We start from the raw sequence: 25053 nt of genomic DNA, 5'->3' as shown, positions 1-25053 counted from the left end.
AGCCTACAGAAATAAAATACATTCCTCACCTTAATACTAACTACCTTTATCAGCCCACTTAGGTTGTTCTGAAGAAAAAAAACCCCAAACAACCCACTACACAGTTCCCCTCCAGCAGCTCTCAAACTAACATTTGGAATCAGAGTAATGATAAGAAGTTAAACTTTTAAAAACAAAGTTTCTGTCTGTATGAATTAGGCTCAGCAAGTTAGAGAAAAGACAAGGAACAATGACAGGATAAAATTTATCTGATTTACCTGAAGCAAAACTTACCAGTCTAACCTCTATCCGTCCAGCCTCCACCCCCACCTTTTAAATTCGATTTACAGAAACATTTGCTGCTAGGAAAATGGAAGCAACTAACCTCTCGTGTCACTAGACCCAATGTCTCTGCTGGATATCTTTCAATTATTTGCAGCAGTCTAGGAAACCTCAGTCTGGCTTCTCTGGAGTTCAGTTTTAAAGCTTTTATCATTCTCTTCACCACAATAGCTGGGAATAGCTGCAGATCTGCAGGGTTAATTTCTGCCAAGAGACATTAAACAAGAATTATCAGAAACACCATCACTTGTTCCATGTCTTTGATCATCTGGAACATTCATCTTTACAATTCAGGTTGTCGGGTTTTTTTCCCAGTGTATTCTGTATTTTTACTTTGTTCTTCTTCCCATCTGTTTGAACTGCACACATCTGCAACACATGTACTTGGGGATTGTAAGGATTAGCTTTATCAGGAAGCTGCATCACTGCTGGTATCTTGCCTGCTTTAAATACAGCACTGCTGTGGTCTGGGAAGGAACAAGGGAAGCACACACTGGATATGATGTATTTCTCACAAGCGAGAGGGAGACTATGAGTGATTCACTAGTATCAAAGCTAGCAGTAATAGTGGGGGGAAGGAATATAAATACTGTTGAACTGAAGGACAAACTGTTCCATTTAAATCCAAGCTGCACTGCTCAGGGAGATCTGCTGGGTATCACAAAAGCTCACGTATCACAGATAAATCCACCTCACATGCTTAGGAGAAATCCTGACTAACCAAGCAAGCCTTCTTCTTCCCTACGCAGATGCTGGTCACAGAAACCGACCAAAGTCATATACGCATCGATAATTCCCGCTACATCTACATGTTCCATGGAGTGGGAATGCTCTTCCTCTTCGGACTTCCTCACGGCACTGCTGAAACACTGAAAAGCCTTCTTGTTCAGACTTGCCAATACCTGAAATTCAAACACAAGAGAAAAAAAAGATATGTTAGCAAATAGCATTCAACAATTCTTTCTGAAACTGAAGCTTGGTTGCATGTCTTGAGTAGATAAAACTTTAATTGTAGTAGATGTTTTGAGCAGCTGACAAAGGAAAAAATTGGGACATTATTTCTAGTATTTCTAGTATTCAAGTATTCCACAATTTTCAATTAAAAAATATAAAACACACTTTAGTCTTTGGACATGTTACGTGGAATTTTTATAACTGCAAAAAAGTTAATTTTACTAGAGTTTTTGCAAACAGTTAACAGGAAACATAAAAAATGCTGGTTTTTTTCCTATTAAGACATATCTGCAACATCTGCATAGCAACTAAGAATCTGTGTTAAAAAAAGCATGCGTCAAACTATTAAAAATCTGGTATCTTTTTCCCTATGACAAACACAGTCATATTGATTATACATTTCTAATGCAGCTTGTGCAATGAAGGACTCTACAAGATCCTTTACTACTGAATTTTTATATATCAAGTACATATGTTCTATTGTCAGCAAGCTTACCAACCTCAGACATTGTAGCTATTGCAATCATTAAACAATATACAAAATTGCTGCAGAACAAGTTGGAACAACGCTGTAACTGAAATTAAACAGTTTGAATTTCAGGTAGGTGGAGGGAAACTACCAGGGTCAGAGTACTGCTTAATAAGCTAAAATAAGGCTAAGCTCCTTAATCTTATAAGATTATACCTGGTATCCCAATCTGACTCACTTGACACAGAAGAGCTTTTATGCTCAACTTTTAGATTTCCTTAAGAAGAATGCTCTTCATAATTAGCTAATAAATGAAGCTTAAGCTTTCACTCAAGTTTCTACGTACCTGAAAATTTAGAATCTTTTTTGCAGGAATCTCTTAATCTGCCTTCTTTTTTTTTTGTTTTAACAACCATAAAAACACAAATTAAGACCAATTTACTGCTGTTTTATATTGATATGGTTTGTATCTAAGGGTCTTCATGGTGGCTTTAGGAATTAACAGAAATAAGTCACAGCGGTACTTCAAATTCTTCATCAATGTGACAGACAAGAAGTCAGTGCCACAGCATCTGGGACAATGGACAACACATGATTTCAGATGCAGCAGTCTGTCACTGTATTATTCAAGTGCACACCTTCCCAAAACAGGCAAAGTTGACCTGCATATGCTCTGTCTTAAAAAGACCTCTCCTCTCTATCACTAAAATTATTTAGATGAAATAACTGTATCAGTAGCATTATCAGTATTATAAAGAACTCTACGAAATAAGATAGTCTGACAGCATGAAGCAGCTCAGAAATGCCCAGCTAAAATGAAGGTATTCTTTGAGGATCATGTTCCCAAGCCTTGTCTTGCCACAGTGCACACAGATGCTATGATTGTCTTCCCCCTTCACACAAAATCCAGGAACAGAGAATTGCAAGAACACTCCAAACTGAAAACACTACAGTGGTGCAGAACTCCAGGAGAGCAAAAAAGCAGACAAAACAGCAGCCAGAGCTTCCCCCATCCCAGGGATTTTTCCTGGACAAATCACTGCTAGTAGCAGATGGGTTTCACATTCCCTGTATCTATCCACATCCATCACTACCTATTGTACCTGTTGGAGCAGCGATCACAATACTGAAATACCTAAAAGCTTTTCTCCTCTCATTTACCTTTTCAGGACTCGCAAGACTTTCTCCTGATAGTACTGATATTTTTCCAGCCTTTTCTTCCTCGATTTGCTCAAGGCATCTTGGATCCTGCCTAAGAGCATTGGCCATGATGTGGTACGTAGTACCCAGAAGAAGATTCTGGTTTCGGAAGGCCACTATGTTCTTGCTAAGATAGTCAGATTTGGTATCTTCTGTGGAATTCAAAACCAAAGTTGGTAATTTGACAACAAAGCAGCTTTGTATAATAAACAATGTGAAGCAAAGAGAAAGCTGTTACCAAGCAGGGAGATGGTTTTTAACACTGAGAGCACACGTTCAGGACAACTCTGGTTCCGGCTGCAGCTATGTGTAAAGCGGCAATAGGTGTGATTCCACCTCACCAGCCAGTCTTCCCTCATTTTGGCTTCTTTGAATAGGTTTTTCAGAAGCTTCTTGGCCACTGAGAAGCTGTTCTGTATTCAGATTAGACAGAATTTTCAGATAATATATCTGAAGAGCAAATAAAACTGTTCTGCAACTAAATGAAGGGATGAGAATATTTAGGTAACACAAGTAAAGCTGTAATAACATGGAGAGGTCCATTACTAGTTGGGTCTCATATTCAAAAACATATTTACGCTAATGGAAAAATGCACAAAAAAAACCCCCACAAAACCCAGAGATTTAACAGTCTGACAAAATGAAAGTAATTCTATCTGCATGACTAAACAAGCATTAACTGTTCTGCAGTACACTGGCAATGTAACTTGGTTTATAATACCATAAGCAAATCACTTATATTTGTGTTTTGATGAAAAGTTTCACATTAACTAACATTAAGGGAAATCTTACTTTTCATTTACTCTAAGTGTATAGTCAACACAGCTCTAACCTTGTATTTGGTTATTACAGTACTTAAAGTCTTGTCACCGACTGCAGATTTCTGCAGCATCTTAGAAGATGGGGGAGACCTCAACTTAAATAATATTCATTTTGTCTCAGGCTTGAAACACCAAAGGTCCATCAAAGAAGGCTGTTACAGTCATTTTAACAGCCAGATCCAAACCAAAAAACTTCGCTTTAGTTCTTTATGTGTTAACCTAACAGCATTAATGAAAACCATAAAAATATATATATATCTCATAAAATGTTTCACTATTGCTGACTAAAGCTATATTGATTCAATCTGAACTTGATTTGTTTCCTTGTACAGAAGAGATTGTTTGTAAATGAGAAAACAAAGTGGTTGCAAGCATCCCATCCATTAAAGACTGAAGCATTTCAGATACTTTATTTATCTGCCCTTTAAAATGCCAGAAACCACCTGTGGATCAAAAGGGGCCTTCAGGCACATTTCCAGTAATGACAAATTGTCATCAAGTTTGTAATTAACATTTATCCATTTGTTTTCTCTCACTTGGAACTGACTTTCTTGAGCTTTCAAAATGTCCGGGACAGCAGGCCCTGACAAAAAGGTACCCAAGACCACCTAAAATGCTTTTTCAGCTGTAGTTTCTATGCATTTTCTCTCAAAATTGGAAGCTATCAGACAGTACAGTCACCTGTTTCCTGGCACTTTCTACCATCTTCATCTTCATGTTAAATTTACAGCTTCTAATCATTGAGTACATGTCTTCACCCTGTTGATCTACTTCCATTTGGTCACCAGCACTGTATTCTTCATCCACCTCCATACTATCATTGGCCTGATCACAGAGAAGTTTCTCCTGCAGTTTGTCAAGAAAGAAACACCTGCACAACAACAACAGGAATACAAATCGCTCCAGCATGCATCTGAGGGCAGGAACATTTAAGTGTTGATCTACCTGACAGTAGACACTGCAAGTAGTCAAGCTACCAACAAGATACAGCGATCACCTTTAGCAAGGGCTAAATATAGTCCTTGGAATCTGGAAAGTCGTAACTGGGGACATACTGACGCTGACAGCATTCTAGGATCTTGGATTGATGTGATTAGGTATTAGAAATGTCCATAACAGAGTGGGATTTCAAAGCTACAACCTCTAAGTTCACCAAGCCATGACTTGCGTTCCAACTTGATGGAAGTGCTGATAAACAGGAGTCTCAGTTATATAGTATAAGGGCCAGGCTGTTTTTTTATGTCAATCTGAAATTCAAATGTATATCACACCATACATGTAAACATTGAAATTTGTGTTGCAGAAAAGACAAGTGACCATAATCAGCTTTTGAAAGGGAAATGCTACATTCTGTTCAATCTACAACTAGTCCTATCTTACTTAATACCACCTCTCATCATGTAGACTGTTATTCAATGCAGAGGCTAGCACTGCAGTCTGGAATGGGGTTTTGCACATCCTTTGTCACTAATTTGAGATAAAGGTTTTCTAAAAGCACTTAAAAGTGTTTAAGACACTGGTAACCCTTCAATTCATAAATATTTTGAGACTTTGTAAAGGATTAAGCCATACCATATATGCTGCCTAATATTTACCTGCAATAAGCTCTTCTGTACCATTTTTTCCTGATACCAAGAGATAATAAAATAAATTACAGAGTACAGTGGGTATCAGCAGAGCTGTTGAAGAAGTTGTCCACCAGCAAAAGAAAGAATCTAGATTTGCACTGGAAGCGTAGTTGGGATGAAGATAGATACCACCGGGAGGACAGAAAACTTTCAGCTTTGGAAAAGCATTCCAGCTTCTTTGAAGCTAATCCAAAAGAATCTCTGGAGAGCCTTTGTTCTTTCTAGCAACAGTTGCACTGCAGAAGTCTCTAATTACAGCACTAGTCATAGACTTTCCTATAAACATGTGAAACACTGATAGCGACAGGGCTGGGCTTATTTTGTACACACCCTAACTCTGGAACTGCCTGCAAAGTAGGTAAGCCTTTTTATTCACAACAGACTGGCCTTTTGGGTGGTGTTTCATTGAGCTGAATGCAGCTGATCTACTCAATTACAAGGGGATGTGTTTAAGGGCTGCTGAAGTGGGCTAGCTTGCACAGCACATGCAGTCACTGATGCAAGAGAACGCCTGAACTAGCAGTTACATTTCCCTATCAAAATACAGTTTATTCCCTGGCCATTTCTCAACCTCCTTTTGCTTCTCACCACAAGTTAGTCACACAAAACCCAGCTGTACTGATAAAGCTATTACAACAGTTAAAAAAAAAAAAAAAAAAGAGCATACACTATATCACCCCTGCAGTCCCATGGAAACAAGCAACATTAGAAAAAGCACCTCTCAGAACTCAACAGGCAGACAGAACTAAAGCTAACCCAAGAATGCAATTTTACCGATTTGTAATGATATCATCCCAGATGTTCATAGGATCCATTTTAGCATCTGGATATCTGCTTGTCCAAATTCTGAGAAGTCTCTTAAGGGAAGCCTGTGAAGCTAGGTTACCTAGAAATCAATTAAGAATACTGTCAATGCATCTAAATCCAAACAGTATGAAAAAGGCCTACACCAAACATAGTCTAACATTCAAAAATTTAGTTCAGTTCAGAAAACTGCAATAAAAGAACCAACTTGCATTTCTGGGCTTGCATTAAATACACTGCTTGGCGATCATATTGCTTTTGTTTATTGCTGAAGCATAGGAGATTCAATAAAGACATGGTATCAACTGTCACTGGGAATCACCACTGCGTAGATACCTTTCCATACAGGAATATGCTGGAATATAGTTAACTAAATTTTATATAAAATTTCGTTTATGTGCCTAAATTTGTATTTCATGCCTACCTCAGTAGCTATAAATTAAACACCATATCCATCTTATCTCTGCTAAGCATTATTTGCTACCAAAAGTGATCCCAACAAAAATCTTAGTTTAAAACTATTACTTACACTTCCAAAAGAGGTATTTAACTCTTACACAACAGCTAGGCTAATAAAACTTTGCAATATAACACAGAATTATCTTCAAGCTTATCTTACACAACTGTCAAGAAGACAGTAAGAAGTAATTCCAGACCTATGCTCGTTCAAACAGGAGTTCAGTCCTCTAAGTGAGGAAATAGAAATTCAAAGTTCAGGAAACCATGCTTATTTAACACAAAGAAAGGAAAATCACTTAAGAAAAAAATATCTTTACTTCTTTTGGTCATAAAATTGATGAAATCCTGTATTTCTGTCAAAGCTTGTACAGACTGCAGTTTGGTCATTCGACTTTGAGGTAACAAAGTATCAATACTGGAATAGCTCTGGAAAGAAATTGAAAGAATGGGAGATTTCACTTACAGAATTTACAACATGGTTCTACGCAGTGCTCTACAAACTAGTGACCTGATGCTGGTATATAGTATGCTCTACAACCCAACCTTTTAAAAGTAATTTAATAGCCTGTAAGCTAAGAACAACTCTGCTTTTGACAAGCATAGAGGCATACTCTAGCTGTAATTCCTATCCTACATTTTAGGATAGTCCTACAGTCTAATCAAAACTTGGTAATGGATGGAATTTGTAACTTCTCAATATGATACTCTTTTCAAGTTTGTTCTGGGCACAGAAGGCTTCTAAAAAGGTGAATGACATAAAACTGCTATTAATCAGCACAAACAGTTACGCCGAAAAACTTCTAATAGATGAAATCAGCAAAACAAAACAAATTAAAATGAGAGGATGCTCCACTGGCTGGTTCCCCTCTCATCACTGCAAGCAGCAAATTCAAAGGAAGTTCTGTCATATGATGGGGAAGCACCTAGATTTTGTTGTATTTGGGCAAGTGTTTCTCTCCAGAGTATAATCCAGCAGCAGTAACAGCAACAATAGTTTCATTGTTCCATGAGTTTACATACAAAAATCGTATCAGTGACAGCAGAGATTGTTACCTGCATGAAGATCTGCATGCCATTGCTAATGTAATATCTGGCTCTGTCAAAATCATCTTGCAGGATGTAAAGTAGACTAAGCTCTTGGCTGTAATGCATTTCTATAATGTCTTTCTTCTGTTCTGTCTTCATTGCCTCATCAATAAAAGTTAGCAAAGTCTGGTCGTTTTCCCCACTGAGCAGTAACTTCAACTTGCTGCGTATTATATAGGGCAGATATGTCTCCTACAAGGTGAAAATATAGTCTTTATTTCTAGGAACGGAACATTACATGATCAGTTTTGTTATCAGTGGCAGATAAAATAAATATATTCTGAACTGTTTTCTTACATGTTTTCTCTTTAGACAAATACCAATTTGCTAAAAAATTACAGCAGTCTTTTCTGATAGGTTCAAGAAGTTAGCAAATTTTACCAGTTTCAAAACCAGCAGTTTGGTAACTTGTAAAACACGGATCAAATAAAACTTGTGATAAAAGCAACAACAACAACAACAACAGATGATGATCACCCATAGACTCAAGGTAAAAATTAAACTATGGAAAAGCAGCTAAAGTAATTGCTTCAATTATATTTTATATATTGGAATCTCTGCTAATTTCCATAATAAAGTAACCCAAATAATGCAACTGATTTCCACCCACAATCACAGTACTGTAGGGCATGCCTGCAGAGATAAAAACAGTACAGTATCAATAAAGAGATATCTAGAAACCTGCAAAAATGGATCATTCCACATTTTGCTTAGGTCTGGAGGTTTTCCACTGTCAATATTAACGGTAGCACAATACTCCAGAGACTTCCAGTCTGTGAGGTGGTCATAGCATTCCAGAGATGCAAACTCCCAGAAGTCCTTCTCCGCTTCTGTTGGCTCTCCATCTTGCCAGTCTTCTTTACAGAGTGCCTAGGGAATTAATTTGAGGGGCAGGAAGGTTCTCAGCTAGAATCTGACATGTTTCAGCTCTAAATAACCAGGAACTTAACAATAATTTATTGTCTCACCAGAATTTAACAGCAACATTAAATGCAGAAAATTCAAGCTTGTCAGTATTTATATATAAATTTATTTCAGGTAGCCATCTTTAGTAAACCTGCATTTTTAAAGTGAAGACTTTAAAACAAGATTAAAGAGATCCTTCTTAATTTTTACCCACTATAACTCAGATTTTCTTTGCCATGAACACATGCAGCTTGCTTTCTTGGGGTGGGCAGCACGCCCATTGTATTTTACTTGTCTGCCTAGGCATCTCACATATGAAACTTTGTAACAAACAGTAAAAAGTATCACACTGCTCTATTGTGACTGTTCATCTGTTCCCATGTCTTTACAGACTGAATCATCAATCAAACGAAACACAAGGACTTTTTAAACAATATGCTACTTCTCAAAATGTTTAATTTTGGCTTATTAGTTTTAAGTCACGAGATATTTATGAAATAAAAAAATATTCTTGTCATTTTACCTCATCGTAATATTTAGCTGCTTCAGCATAATCACTCCTTGCTTCTGCCAACAATGCTTTCTGTGTAATTTCCTTAGTTCCAATCTTGCCACTGAAAATGCCACGAAGGACATCATAATCCCCAAGAGATCGGTACAGCCTAGTAAAATTGAAAAGGGAAATATTTTAATTAGTTGAACAAATGTATATTAATGCAAACATCAGCTATTAAAAATACTAATTCAATAAACACTAATACTACTGGCTTGTAATAATACTTTTTTAGATCATAAGTATAAATTGAACCAGATAAACTTCATCTTGTAGGATACCTGAACTGTGGAAATTCTTGTAGTTGAAAAGCTATCAATAACATGTTTTTCAGCAGTCTGATAGCATCATCAGGGTGCCCAGCTGTTAAATCTAATTGCTCTAAGTGAAAGATAGTAATTAACTGACAAGAAATTGAAAGCATATGTAAGTCTAAAAGAGGGAAAGACTAAAGAAGAAATCTCATAAGCCATAAAGGCAGAGTTCTTCACAAGGTAAACCTAAATGGGAGTAAATGGTCTCAAACAAGAATTTACTTAGCAAGTTCAATCCATCTGATCACATCTGGGGGAAGCTCTGTCCTCCCACGCATCCGCTTGGATGGGGGCTCCTCTTCAGGGGACAGAGCCATCAGCGTGTGCTCCAGAAGAAGGATGCCCACTGGTTGCTGTAAACTTGCAAGGCAGCTTGTGCTCACATTAGCTGAATCCAGTTCCAGTAGCTCTCTGTGCTGGTAACTCATTTCCTGTAAAATAAAACAAAACAACAGGCGTCTACTTGGTCTAAAACTATATGGATCACCTTTTAGAGATCACCTATTTGGCATTCCTTTCCTTACAGTGTACGCTTTGGAAGTAAGCCATTAAATCTCCAGAACTCTACCGAACTCTGAGAAAACTGGGATCTTTTCCCCTGTCTGTTGCTCTTTGGACAGAGAACAGTAGAGAATAACCCCTCTACTTCGTCTGTCTCCAGGGCACAGGACAACCCTCTCAACAAACACAGGGGAAACCGGGACAGGTAAATGGACCATTCACAGCCTCCATCTTTTCACTTGTTGGCAGCATGGTGCCTGCTACACAACAGCTGCCTTTCACTTAACCTACTGAGTGGTGCATTCCTGCCATAAATTAAAGGCATGATTAACCACGATGTCTTCTCTGAGCTGGAGGCTTACATACCCAGTTTTGGCATACCACAGCTTCCTGGCAGACTCATTTAGTACTGTACTCAACTAGTTCTGCCCCATTTCAAAACATGACAGTATTTCTAGCAGGTCTTTACTGTATTTAACATTAGTCCAACTACAGAATAAACTCTTTTCCAGGAAAAATATTCTTGTTTACATGAAGGGCTTTTTAAATACTTAAATCATTAACCCAAATATCAAGAAAGAGGCAGAAAAGTTTATTAAAGCCAGGGTTTGGTTTTTTTTCATTTAAGAACCTAAACAAAAGTTGCACTAATATCTTAACCAAACAGGAAGAAAAAAAAAAATCTACAGCATGGAAAAGGGGTAACATAACTTTCATTACAAGAAACAGCATTGAGTTTTAGGACAAAAATTAAAGTTTGACTTTTGCAACACAGTATGTTCCAGAACACCAAGTGAAAAAAGAATTGCTATTTGAAATTGCAACAACAGACTGTGAGAACCACCAAGCTACACTTCTTCGATAAATGGCAACCACACCAACCACCACAAAAACTGCAGAATAGGCACCTGGCATAAGCAAACTCATTACACAATTTGTATACTTGAGATTCTCACACCAATAAATTTGTACTCAGTAAAAAGAGAACAGTTTCTTGTAGCTTCCCGAGTTACAAACCAGGTAAATCCCTGGCTTAGCATATGCTTCACCTGCTAATTCAGGCAATTTCAGCTAGCAGTTTCTCTCAAAGCTGCACATGTGCCCCAGACACTGCTATGTACAAGGCACACACTCCTTGACTGCCAACTTTCAGGGGTTATGTCAGGGACGCAGTGTCCACTGCACAATCTAAAAGCTTAAGAACAGCTTTGCTAAGGTAAGACCAAAAACCCCTTCTCAGGGATTCCCAGAAAAAAAGTGTAAGAACTGTGCAAATATAACTGTACATCCAGAGAATGAATACTCTCCCAAACTCAAAATTCAGAGACAGTGTCCCACATCAAAGCAGATGTCTTTCTATTTAGTGCATTTTGGTGACTATTTGATCACTTCTGAAAGCAAAGGGAATGATCCTTGCTCCATATGTAATGCGTTCTGTCTTGCACCACATGTTCAAAGATTAGGACAAATGGTATCTGAGCTGGCCTGACAGCTGAAATATTTATAAGGCAATTTATGTTCTTCAGAGACCGGGTATCACTATGGAGTCTATGTAAACTTTTGTCATGGGGTTAACTTTTCTCTTAGTATTTCAGCTGGTTTTTAATCTGTCCTGAAAGCCAATCCCAGAGCCTCATAGTCAGTTTTAAGATTATACCTATAGATGAGAACAGCTTTTTTGATCACCAAGTTACCCTCCTGATGGGACTTAAGCCTGCAGAAAACCACAAAGTCAAACCACCAGAAGGAAATGGCAGTGAAAGAGGAAGCCTCAGAAGAAACAAGCTAGTATTTATTATAGTATTGGTATATAGGAAACAGAAGCTGTATTTCCAAATGGCCAGTGATCAGGACACCCTTTGTGAGCTAAATGATAGCCTCAGCACTGTGTGCTCTCACCCTCTCCCAACTCTCTCTCCTGATCAATATGAACTCTGTTCCCTGTTGGGGAAAAGCCTTCCTCTGACTGTTATGCAGGATGCTCAAAGACACAGGCTGAGGCTTTGTGCTGTTATTCTTTTGTTATTGAGCGGGGATGGCAATGAGATGCTCTTACGCTCTTACAAAGTCCGTATTTTTGACTGATTTTAACTTACCTGTTTTTTGAGTCTTCATTTTACGTCTACTCAGAAAAAAAAGTAGCCTAACAACAGTGTTATTAATACAGTCTAACAGACAGCATAGTTCAATACAAATAATAATATCAAGACTGAAAACCAACAACTGCAATGTCAAGAGGGAATACTAACAGACAGCTATTGTGAGATGCTGGCTCAAAAAATACCAAGACAGCCCAGAAAAATCCCCATAGCATTTGACCTTTTATGCAGCTGCACAGAAAAAAGTAAACAAGAAGTTATATTTTTTCAGATGTGCAAATACGAGTACTAAGAAGCAAAATCTGTCACTGTTTAAAAAGCTAGTCCAAACTAGACATTTTTCCTGTATTGCAAATGACATCTACTGTCACAGATACTTTGAATTTCCATAACAGAAAGAAGCCATCACCTGCTACCCAAAGAAAGATTATTTTGAGAGCCACAAATCAGATGCAACATTAAGATCAACACAGTTGACAAGAAACTTTAGATACAGTGACAATGAGCATGGAGCAGGTGCTTGAACGATTTTTTTTTTCTCCCCGAAAACTGAGGTAGAAGATGAAGTTCACAATCCATTCCAAGTCAGTATACACTCATAGTAGAAAGGCTTGTGCTTCCTTTCCACTGAAATGGCTGTGGTGCACCAACTCACCTTCTGGTGGGAGTAGAGTCCTCCCCTCATTACTGAAAATCCCAATTACTTCAGGGGGACTAATTTCCAAAAAAACGAATGAGAGAGGCTAACAACAAATAGTCTGACAGCTACTGATATCCTCAAGATATTGAAGTATTCCTCAATAGGAAATTCCCAGAAACAGGAAGATAAGCGCATGACACCCACGTAAACCCCTTTCAATTGTTCTCGTAAACCCCTTTCAATTGTTCTCATGGCTTTCATTTAAAATCAAGTCTCTTCTTGTTACTGATGCAATTAAAACATTAAAAGGTGACTCAAACTCTACAGGTCAGAAATTGCAGAAATCTTGAAAAAATCAGTTCAGAGGCATGAAATACCTTGTTCAACTCAACACAGTTGCTTGAAATATCCACTTTGTTAACAAATTCTCTTTCCAACTCTGTCTAAATTTCAGTAATAGAATTTAACCTTCACTACCAGTGGGTTTATCACACGTTCAAAGACATTATTTATATTCAGTTACTTTCATGCCATATAGCAAGATTTACCTGGATGCATGCAATGAATGGTGGAAAGTAAGACAGGCTTATACTCAGGAAATTATTGAAGTTGTTCAGCAGCTTCTGGATGATGGCGTTTTTCTCAGAAGGAGTTTTAGATTTTTGTACCTCATGAAAAATTCCAGCAAACAAACTGCTGAAAAGTTGCTTGGCAAATGTTGGATCTTTCTGTAAATCACAACAACAGCAGTAAGGCCACTGAATTTTGCAGCGACACAATAAACTAATAAATAAAGATATACGACCCACCCTGTACCTAATCCCTATATGTGGACACTCTTTGGGAGTGGAATAATTAGTCTGGCATACATCACACCTATGCCATGAATTACTGTACTACCCATTCAAATCCCATCTTAATTATTCTACATAAAGAAACTCCAAGACAATACAGGTTTCACCAGGCCAGAGCGTTGGGAGAACATGGAATTTATGATTTTCACATATTCACAATTCCCACTATGGAACCAAACACCCAATATCATCTTATGGACACCACTGTCAGCGAAGAAGGTTTCAGGAAAAAAACAGAAGACATCAAAGCATGAGGAGACCTGGACCTAACACTGAGGCAGCTAACACAGAGAGACAGACAGTTCTATCCAAGATTTAAAGGCATTCTTTCAACCCAGAAACACATTTGTATGTGCAACAATCCTATGCATCCTGGTCTATCATACGACTGGAGTTTGGTCTACTCTTGATCTAATGCTATTCAGGTAACTCCTGAGCGTGCTACTTCCTCCCTTCACACAGAGATAAGGGACCACCAAAAGAAATTAAATACAAAGGTAACCAGGAACACTCTGACTTCCCAAACACTGTAAAATGCAATAGGTTCAGCCTACAATTCCTACCACTCTCAGGTAGAAAATGGAATACTGGATCAGCTTTACTGGGTAGTCAGAGTCCAATCTTAGCCACAGTAACTTCATTTGTATTTTTACACCTCCACTATAGCCATGTGAAGGAATAAAAATGGCTGGTTTGTTGCTGTACAGTGAGTGAATGTCCTTTGCAATAATTTCTGTAAAGACCACTGCCATCTGTTTCTCAGGCAGAGGAACCCAGAGGCAATGGACAACAGCTGATGTTCAGGTCCTCAGTGTTCAAATCAATTGCTCAGGTGAGGCAAGCTACAAGGCAGCTTCTCTCATCACTGCACCAGCCCAGGGGATGGGAGAAACACTCCCTCAAAACAGACTCTAAATGAGTATCACAGAGGTTGACCACAAAACAATAGATCAATGTTTTAAACAGCTGCCCAACTACACGTCATTTTCTGTACAAGAACAGGAAGCTTCACAAACGGCCTCTGAAAAGCAGACAGACCTGGGCAAGGCCCTGCAGAGGAGCAATGAGACTGCAGTATTCAATCTGGATGTCAGGAAGGTCTCCTACTCGGTAACTTCTGTACAAAATAACCTGAGCATCATACTTCATCTTCAGCTCCGATTTCATCTCCTGAAATGCATTGCTCATGTTAAAAAAACAATAATCATATTACTTAGAGCTGTATCTAGATAAGACAAAAGAAGCAAGAGAATTTCCAAAGTGTTTTATAAACTCTTTCCAAGCTTATTAAAAAAAAATACATTTTCTATAAAGCTGTAATATAGTTAGACTCCAAATTATCTTAGTCAATTAAAAACTCCAAAGTCTTGATCATAGACTTACTTCAGCCACTAACTTGTAATATCAATGCCTTGTAGCTCCTGCTTCCATACAGGCAGCATAGAACTCACTTTTTAAAAGAATGATTATGACAGACAGCTAGTGAGCTGCTATGGTTTAGTAAGTTACTGCCTGCCAGCTGAGCCACAACAGTCCAGAATACGACGGTTATGAGCCTGGCCCAGATGCAAAGTAAAATGAGGTTCCTAAAGCTATTTCACACAGGAGGGTGGGGAGGGGAAGGAAGAAGGATGAGCCTGGTAGAACTGATTCCTAGTAAAACTTAAAGCAAACTGTAATGAAACTGCTGTAAACTGCAGTTGTTAAACAGCTGCCCTGCCTTTTGCTGAGGCTTAAAGAAATACATTTAAATTGAACAAGAGCTACTACCAGATATAGACAAAACCTACCTCTTCTTCTGCCTTTCTTCCTTTTCATAGCACTGATATGCTATAAGGAAATCAGCAGTAAGTTTAGAGGGTGGGATTTTATTTTTAACTACTGCCATTACCAGTTAAACCAGCAGACAATGGGTGAATATATTGGTAGAACTGAAGAGGGAAACAGAAGAGAAGAATTTTATGTCCTCTGTAAACTTTTTAGAATTTTGCTGTTTCAGCCCATTTTTCTCCTACGTAACTTCAAAGGGATGATTTTCAAAAAACTTTCAAGAGAAATATGCTTGGAGAAATTAGGACTTTGCTAGAACTATTCGCAAATAATGTCTTGGTCAGGACCCACTTTTTCCTGTTTCGCCCCATCAGGTAAAGTACTAATGCAAGCCACCAAGCTACATGTGTGTTTACACGTAACAAATCTCTTGAAGAGTTTAAGGGGTCCTGACAGCATTCAGTCTCCTCTGGTCTTTCGTTGTGGAATATCACAGAGGGTTTTACCGGTTGTATTTTGGACTGTCACAGAGAACACTTTTACAGATTCTCTCTTGCAGGGTGGGAGGAAATGGTAGCTTTAGCCTGCAAGTGAATATAAATTGGCTAAAATAGGTGTTTGTGTGGTTCTTCCAGACATAAGTTCTGTTTACAGAGTCGTCTGCAGCTGCAAAGAATTACAAGGGTGTCTCAAACTGGTAGGTCTCAATCCTAGGTTCCTTTGCTCTTAGTCTAACTGCTAACATCATTTTTGGATGATAATATATGTTACTTTTAGTAACATGAACCTCTGAAAAACTGTTACAGAGCTTAAAAATACGTAAGTTTATTTTAAGTACATAATGCAACAAGAAAACTCATGTAATACTAAGTTTCTGGCCTTGATAAACACTCAGGAAATTATTATTACTGACAACCCTTCAGGTTAAAAGTATGCAACAGTTCTGGTTAGTCCATCAGCTGTATCACATTTTTTAGTTCACCTGCAGACACTGGACAATGTTCTCCAACTATTTCTGCACTGTACTGCAGCTTCAAGGCTCCTACTTTCCAGGATGACAACCATAAGGAGCTTCCCATAGCTGTTAGGGACACTACCAAGTAAAATCACTTCATACACATTAAGCGGTAGATGGGAAGTGTTACCACCCAGCTCTGTTCTCACTCATGCTAAGTAACTTCATTTAGCTTTAAACACATCAGCATGATTTCCAAATAAAACCTTCTAAAGCTCTTGAAGTAGCAACCAGTGTCTTAAACCTATTCTTTCTTTACAAAGTTACTTCTGGAGATGAAGTACAAGACTGCAAATGGCATTGGGACTTAAGGTTTCAAACTTATTTGGATTGACAAACCTTTTCTCTTTTCTGTTCAGCGACACCTTTTCTAGCATAAATTAGACTGAGTTTCTCTTGGTCCTTCAAGAAACGTCTCCGCAGTCTTAGAATTTCTGCTCGTTCTTCTATACCTAGGGAACACGGGATCATGTCCACAGCTTTTTCTTTCTCAAACAAACTCCAGATTTAAGGCAAGAGCATTATATAATAACAAACATCATCTTTGTATTTACTAGCTTACCAGCTAGTCTCCCAAGTTTCATATCCAACAACTCATGGCAAGGCTTTTCAACAAGAGAGCAAATTAAAACAAATTAAGTTGTTCTTAGGAGAAGAGGTAGTAAGCATTTAAATAAAAACTTCAAGCACATAGATGAGGTCTAAGGGCCAAACTAGTACTAGGAAAGGCACTAAAATTCATGGACAAATTTGTCCCATATGACAGATTTATTTTAAGCTCTCAAAGGCAAGCATGGTATTTGCACCGTAATCCATAAAGTATACAGCTCCCTGTATATATATATATATATATAGCACAGTAAAAGAGGTGCTAAATATATTTTAAGATTGGGTAATAATAATACAGTACTATATTTTTTAAGTTACTATTACAGAACTGTCACTGGATCAACTGCTGCTCAGGACACTCATGGAGAAAGGCCACTTTACACACTGTTCACTTCAGTCCATTTCCTAGGAAAGAAGAGTGAGCAAACAGAAATGTACCACTGTAACTGGTATTTTCCTGGTAGAAGATCAGGAACTGACTGGAAGGTAGGCTGACCTCTCCATTTCCATAGTTCAGCATGGTCCATTCAAAATTGCCTTGAAATGCCTCTCAGGTATCAAAAAGGTCAACCTTTATAGCTCCCTGCTGGAACTCCTATTCTCATCTTTTCAGTCAAAATTTTAACAACAAGGTAGGCAAGGGTGTAATGGGGCGGAAATGGGGAGAAGGAGTCTAAGCTATTCCAGAATAGTACTGATAGTTTTCAGTTACCTACTGGGTGGATGAAGGAGCATTCTCAGAAAACAGCAGGTAATTCTAATGACAGAATGCAATATGTTGTAGATTGTGTCAGCACAGCTGAAATGGTTTGGAAAAAATATGTTTAAAGAGATAAGCAGTTAAATTTAAAACAGAAGGGACAGAACTGTCTGAAATTCATGCTATGATTGTCTTAGGGAGAGGTAGGAATGTAAAGATCACACCAGCTGGTTTCTTATCCAGTCAGTTCTTTCATCTAGCAACATATAGTTTTGCAATTCCTAGCATAATTCTAGCTTTTTGCCACAAGTTCCATATCACCACACACTCCTGGAAACAAAATCTCTGAAGTTGAACCTCAATTAGAATGTCTAAAAGACAATGGACTGCCAGCCAAATAACTGACAAAAATGGTCTATAAAAACATAATATTTATATACAAATGGCATCATAAGGCTTACAGACCTTTAGTTTTGCTGTCCACCTCATCTCCTGGCAAACTCAACCTTTTTTTCCCAAAATCTCGCCCCACTGGTTTAAAGGTGGCTTGTTTAAATTTTTCACTCCGTTTGTTAACCAACAGCATGGATGAAGACAAGGATTCAGAGGATGAAGGAACTGTATACTCTGCCAATGTGTCAACGCTACTTCCAGTTAGCCAATTAAAAGAACTTCTACCACCTGTAAAAAAAAAAATTCCAAAAAAGCTGTAACATCTCCACAAATAAATGAAAACATCTATGAAGCAGGTAATTTCCCCCCCCCCCCCCCCCCCCCATATAATTCCCAGTGTTTATGGGCAGAACAGATTTCAAGTTGTTAGGTAAGAAACAAACTTCTTTTACATTAGACAGAACCTAAATACATAGGAGACTAATAAATATTTTTTCTTCATAAGAGACAATGTTTTTTCTTCATAACACAAAAAAAAGCCCTTGAAAGCAAAATATCAAATGCATTTACACTTTTACGTTAAAAATTCATATGCACCAGTAATGAAATCATTCCTATTGCAAACAAAAAAATTTCAGTAGACACTGGTCTGGACTTACTGACATGCTGTGTAGGTGTAAATTCATATTGCTGTTGGGTAGCCCTCACTCGACCACCAACTGGCCCAGAAGCAGAAAGGGATCTTTCTTGTGATAAATTCCTGTGGATACTCTGAGAAACTTGAGTCCCCACAAACATAGGTGTGAGCACGGTACTTCGATAACGCCAGCTGGAATCAATTACAAAGTCCTATGAACACAAAAAGATTCTAGTAAGAACAGTAAGAATGGAGGCTTTTTGTCTTCCTTCCTTGAGACACGATAGCAGAAATTAAAATACAGAACTTAAAGCATCATTCCAGGTACAGGGGCAGAACTTGACTACAAAAAAACCCCAAAATCAAACACACAGAAGTTCCCCACAGCTCAGCAAAAAAGCTCACTAATTTGGACTGGTCAGCTGAGGACTGATCTACAGCTCTTGCACCAGTATTCCTGTTTCTTCACAACTTTTCTTCAGCTTATGGTGCTTCTCTTTTTTAGGTATTTCAGTACTCTACACATCAGGTATACTTCGTACATATAACTAGTTTAATTAAATCTTTCAGTTTTTGAAAAGAAAACAAAATTATTGCCCCCCCAAAATCGTCAAACTTCTGATACTGTGCATAACCCATAACAGCTGTTCACTATGGAGCACAAAACACACTTTCAAAAACCTCCTTCACTATGCCATTCTTGTCCAAGTGGTAACTACATGAAGGAATAGAATTTGTTACATGGTTGCACACAGGATAACATATTACAATTCACCTGAAATTTGCATTCAGACAGTGGATGCTCAAATATTTTTCTGGAATAATCCGGGCTCTTGCTAGTCATTTCAAGCAGAAAATTTGTAATGAGACTCAAGTACTGTGTTTCAATCTTGGTGGAATAGAAAGAATTTAATAAGGACAGCATGCGATCAAGAGTATTTGTGGGTAACCTTGTCTCATCACTCCAAAAATTCCTAACAATTAATCTGTAAAGGCAAGAAATAAAGTTATTCTTTATCTGCAAACAGAAAACACAACACTATCAAAAGAGTAAAGTTTAAAAAAATAAAAACACAATAAGATTATAAAACCTTCAACTAACCCTTTCATGCCATGGATCTTCCATTGAATTATAACCCATTCCTCATTCACCTACCATGCTTGTTGCCATTCAACTGATATTAAAGGTTAACTCTAAAAAATTTATTTCTGTTGAGCTGTTTTCCTCTTGAGAAGTGCTATGGGTAAATAAGCAGAAATCTTTTGCTTCACCAAAAAACTAAAAAACAACAACCAACCTCAAACATTTAATCATCTACTTCTGTGTGTTTGTGTATAGTGAGGGCTTTCTTGTTCAAAAACTCTAGAACATTAATGCAGAATTAACTTTAATATACTGAAATAATTTCTCCATGGCTTGGAAGTTTGTTCAAAAGCTCTGTGCTTCACTTAAATTTGCTGTAAAACTATGGGACACAATTTTATAAATTAACTTATTGGAAGAAAAGGGAATAATGTTATCTCACTGTTTCTCTTTTGCATTAAAATAGTAAAAAAACCCTCCAAGGATCAACTCTTCTGCTATAAATAAGGGAAGAGTAATTTAGGGATTTGTTACTTCAGTCATCACAACACCATTTACTCACTGCAGTTCAGCATTCTCATCAATTAATCCTTGAAGCAGCATTTCTTTTGCCAGTTTGAGTATTTCCTGAGAATCACCATCTGCTTGGCTTTCTGGATCACTGACAGTAGGAGAAAAATGTCTCTCAATAACTTCTCTCAAACAACCCATAGTAAAATAAGAGGATGAGGACAGTGGGAGAAAAGGAAGGACATGCCCTTCTCATAAAAATCTCAACTTGGCATGACCACACTGCATTTTTTTGATAATATGATGTCTTCATTGCCAAAAATGTCTGCTGTTTCCACAACTCAGAAAAAAAAATCAGAAAGCTAAGTAATACATATCAGGTAGTTATTATGAAGGCTACACAAAAGTAACTCTGAGCTTTCAAGGTTAAAACTGAGAAAAAAAGACAGAGAATTAAGTTTCTCTCAAGTGACACTGGACTAGAAATTGACTTTACTTTTTCCTCTCAATAATCATTCAAATAGTTAAGTCATCTTGGGAAAAAAACTCTTAATAGCACCCAACTATGTTAAGACAATTCGACAGCAACTCATCAAACTGAATATAGGCCTGTTCCCTACTCTAAGGGGTCAAACACAAACCCCATCTTTTTACTGATTGAAGCATTTTGAAGGGCTCCAGATCATGCCAAAGTGCCTTAATATACCTGCTACCTACAGGTAGCAAACTTCTTAAATGTACAATTCCTGTTAGTTACAAATTCCAGCAACAAGAAAAAAAGTGGGCGGATCAGAGCTAAGACCTCTTATGCCATCATGCGGTGGTGATGCAACACCCCAGTTCTGAACTAAAGTTCAGGTCTAAGTCTTTGTCCCTTAGTGGAAGTGATAAAATTGCCACCAAACGGCAAAGTTACTTAGGCAAACCAGAAGATCTATTCTTCTGAGAAGTGGAAAAATCCCACACTGAGGGACAAGAAGTTGGAAGATGCTGTTACAAGCACTTTCACTCTGCCTGTGACAAACCACTGAAAGACAACACCTGCAGTGAATACACACCTGTAATTATCATAAATCCACATCAGAATATCATACATGCGCTGCCGACATACAACAGAAGGGAGAGAGATGAACCCTGTCACCCCAGGAAGAAGTTCTTTAAGTTCTAGTGGTTTTAGTTTAGGCAGCATCTTGTACACTATATCCAAACAAACCCTTTGCCTTTCATCATCCCTGAAGAGAGAGGGGAAAAAAAGAATAGTTACATTGCTTTTCACTGCTACATGCAGAACCAGAAGATCAGTTCAGGTTTCAGCAATAATATTTGCTTTTGTATAAAGGGCTTTAGGGAAATACTTTTGAGTTCAATCTAAGAATATAACTAAAGTAATACATACTACAGAAATTCACATCCCAGTGGTGTTACAGCTTACTGCTGTTAAGGGGCTTTTTTGTTTGTTTTTCACAGTAAGCTAACCATATCAATACTTAACTCCCAGATTCCATTAGCTAAAATTATGAAAGCAGTGACCAAAAAGTGAACCTGAATTATAAATGCTTCTGAATGTAAAAATATTGCGGCCAGCACAGAAAAAGTTATCAAGAAATTTAGACTGTGCATCCACATTTGTAATTACATAACCACTCACCTATGCTTCATGATCTGGATAAAGTCTTTGCCCTTTAATTGCAAGTGGAGATCAGGTACTTCTTCCGCCCGGCACATTATTACTTCCAGACAGTAGGTTTTCATCACACCATGAAGTTTGGGTATCAAAAAGAATACTGCGTTCATAAACCTTAACATAACCAGAAGCCCACAAAAAAACCCAAGTTATTTTCTATTATTCCTCTAGATCTACAATGAACTTACCATGTAAATCTTGACATACCTGTCAGCAAGAGGTGGAAAATTCTTAACAACTTTATTCAAGCATTGAATAAACTTATCCTGTTGGGTGTTCTGATGATGTTTTAATTGTCTTATGACACAGTCATAAACCGGATCTTCAAGTACCTGAAAAGGAGAAAGTAAGATAAAGATAGCCACAAAACTCATAATGACCTCAATGACACATGGTTCTGCTGCTGTACTGTTTGAATCTAGTGCATTTCACTAGGTAAGACCCACCTGCCTCATCTTGACATTTACAGTGCTTCATGGCTGCTATTCAGCTGTGCCTGGCTGAAACACAATTGACTGCATAAACAATACATTTGTGAGCTCCCTCTGATCGGTTTGGAACCAATGCCTTAATTTTGAAATACAAGTTTCTTAGTATGCTTAAATAAATAACAAGTAGCTTCTCATTCAGTATGGCAAATTTCCAATTAACAAATGTAAAAAAATAAGACATTTTTAGTGAAAAGGTGGAAAATAATCAGTAACTTTTATTTTACGTAAAGGAAATAAGCCTTTTATAGATAAAATATTTGCACCATCTTTGCTCATTTATTCTAAGTACTGCTTATAGTAGAATTTGGAAGACTGAAAGACTGCAGGAATTCAATTTACGAAATGTACTCTACAAACTGAAAGAACAACCAGAATGCAATTGAGTGGGGAAAAGTATTAAGAATAGTAGGGAGAGAAGTAAGAATAACCTACAAGGTCAGACTACCAATCCACCTAGCCAACACCTTGGTGTGTTTGTCTCCAATGGCAGCTGCAGAATGATATTTAGGGGGAGCATGAGCCTGGCTGCATTTTGTCTTCCTCTTCTCTCATACAACCCAACATGCATTCATCATTACATTAGGGATCTTAGAATGTACATTGTTTATCGCTGTTAGAACCTGTTCATGGATTATCTTTTTGGTGCATGAATTCGCCTAATTTCTCCTTGAACCTGTTGTTGCTACTTACCCCTAGAACCTCTTCTGGCAACACATCCCAGAAGTTCACTAACTGTTCTGTAAAGAAGTACTTCTAGCACCTGTCTCAAATTGATTTCTGTGATTTTCAAGCACTGCCCCCTAGTTCTAGTACTGTAGGACTTGGTGAATAACAGTTTTGCATACACCTTATCCACTAACTAGAAATTAACCGGATTCAGAATTAAATACAATACCTTTAACTTTTACATCAAAACTTGCAAATTATTAAACATTCTCAGATACAGATATTCAGAAGGTAGTCCCAAACCTCCCAGCTCGCAATTTTTTTTTTTTTCTTAAAAAAAACCCCAACAAACCCAACTTTAAGTGTACCATGCCAGTGCTGCTGGCTGGCAAAAGCTGAACAAAGCCTCAGAAAGGGACCATTCGCTGTCAGCCCCATAAGAGCAGGGCAAAAACTCTGCACTTAGCTTGCCCTCAAATTCTTTTCCTCTTGAGTCAACAGTGTAAACCTTTAACTCGATCTGTTGGACAAAGACTGTTGGGTTTCAAATACATTCATTTTTGGAGATGAATTGAGTAGTTGTATAAAAGATGTACAAAGAATTAAGACAGGAATGGTCAAACACACAATACAGTTCACTTACATTTTCTCTCTCAGAAATATATTGAAGAGCAAGTCCCAACACTTCTGCTGCTGCTGCATAAACTTCTTTATACTTTAATAAGCCCATGTTGCTGGTCAAAGCCTGAAAATACCTAACACAAAAGGTAGATCTGCTGTAAGCCACTACTCCAGCATCCAGTTTTAAACTGAAACAAAAAACTCACCTGAGCTACCTAGGGGAACAGTGACTGCTTTTAGAAGAGCTGAATACAGCAAAACATGGATTTTTCCACCTGCAGTGTCTCAAATCCCTGCTTTGGCAATTCCTGACTCTGATAATTCCCATGAAACTTCAACTGTGGGGCCCGCTGTAAAAAAGCTTACATCCTTCTAGATATTTTCCAAAATAAGTATGTAATGCTTTTCTAGCTGCCAAATGCAGACCACCTAACAGACAATAGCAAAGGGATGACAGGATAAACAATCCAGCCCCCATACTTCATGCTGACAACTTAGACTTGCTCTCTTAAGCTTTTATCAAAATAATTCATCAAAAAGCGCATTTCTCACCTGACACGATCTATTTCACACTTTGGGTCAAAAGGAGGTAAATTGTTAGCAAGAACAATCCCCAGCAGCTGAATTCCCACTGAATTGTCCTTTGTATCAGGGTCTCCACCAGAAAACTTTTCAAATATTAAACTGTTGGAGAAAAGCATAAAAGTGATGATAAACATGAAAACCCCAAAATATACATACCATAAATCACTTACTCTCTGTGTATATACATACATACAACTCCACCAAAACCAGCAGAAAGTATGTATACATGCATATATACTCCCACCAAAACCAATAGACAGCATATATTCAGAAGGTATTTAGCATCAAAGAACAAACCAAACCAAACAACAACAAAAGACATCGTAAGCCTACACAAGTTCTCTGCAACAAGTTCAGGAGCATAGCAGATCGCAGAAGTCTTAGCAAGAGTGCACCAATATTCAGTGATAATACCCAAAATTTCAAATAAAATGTACATCTTTGCAGAAATTACTGCTGCTTTTGCTGTTTCAATCTTCTGCATGTTTTTTCTGTCTCCTTGTTTCACAAATTTAGGTTTTTGAGAGAGTTCAGTTCTGAAGTTCTACTTCAGACAGAAGGGTTTACAAAAGGGACAAAAAGTTTACTATCGCAGCTGAATTTGCCTTTTCATCTCCTTTGACAACGTTCACTTATATTCCTGAAATATTGATAAAAGAAAGCAATTGTCCAAATGCTT

At 37.8% G+C, this 25053-nt stretch overlaps 1 protein-coding gene across 2 annotated transcripts in view; it reads right to left on the bottom strand.

Annotated features, from left to right (window-relative positions):
- The window catches only part of PRKDC (protein kinase, DNA-activated, catalytic subunit), an 81572-nt gene that overhangs the window by 13525 nt on the left and 42994 nt on the right, over positions 1-25053 (bottom strand). The window contains exons 51-73 of one of the 2 annotated variants that reach the window (XM_013302401.3): positions 24342-24473; positions 23812-23923; positions 22219-22343; positions 21976-22125; positions 21386-21559; positions 20380-20478; positions 19509-19719; positions 18756-18945; positions 18169-18384; positions 16734-16846; positions 14648-14779; positions 13304-13483; positions 9738-9946; positions 9172-9310; positions 8424-8612; positions 7710-7934; positions 6974-7082; positions 6168-6279; positions 4447-4636; positions 3183-3357; positions 2906-3096; positions 1043-1223; positions 365-525 (exon numbers count right to left, since the gene is read on the bottom strand). In XM_013302401.3, coding sequence (XP_013157855.3) covers positions 365-525; positions 1043-1223; positions 2906-3096; positions 3183-3357; positions 4447-4636; positions 6168-6279; positions 6974-7082; positions 7710-7934; positions 8424-8612; positions 9172-9310; positions 9738-9946; positions 13304-13483; positions 14648-14779; positions 16734-16846; positions 18169-18384; positions 18756-18945; positions 19509-19719; positions 20380-20478; positions 21386-21559; positions 21976-22125; positions 22219-22343; positions 23812-23923; positions 24342-24473 — 3715 coding nt within the window. The remainder of the gene's footprint in view (positions 1-364; positions 526-1042; positions 1224-2905; positions 3097-3182; positions 3358-4446; positions 4637-6167; positions 6280-6973; positions 7083-7709; positions 7935-8423; positions 8613-9171; positions 9311-9737; positions 9947-13303; positions 13484-14647; positions 14780-16733; positions 16847-18168; positions 18385-18755; positions 18946-19508; positions 19720-20379; positions 20479-21385; positions 21560-21975; positions 22126-22218; positions 22344-23811; positions 23924-24341; positions 24474-25053) is intronic. The other variant, XM_055799067.1, reaches the window with a different exon arrangement.

This window comes from Falco peregrinus, chromosome 3, assembly GCF_023634155.1.
Source record: "Falco peregrinus isolate bFalPer1 chromosome 3, bFalPer1.pri, whole genome shotgun sequence".
NCBI lineage: Eukaryota > Metazoa > Chordata > Aves > Falconiformes > Falconidae > Falco > Falco peregrinus.
Note: the sequence above shows the minus strand (reverse complement) of the source record. Positions and strands in the feature narration are given on the sequence as shown.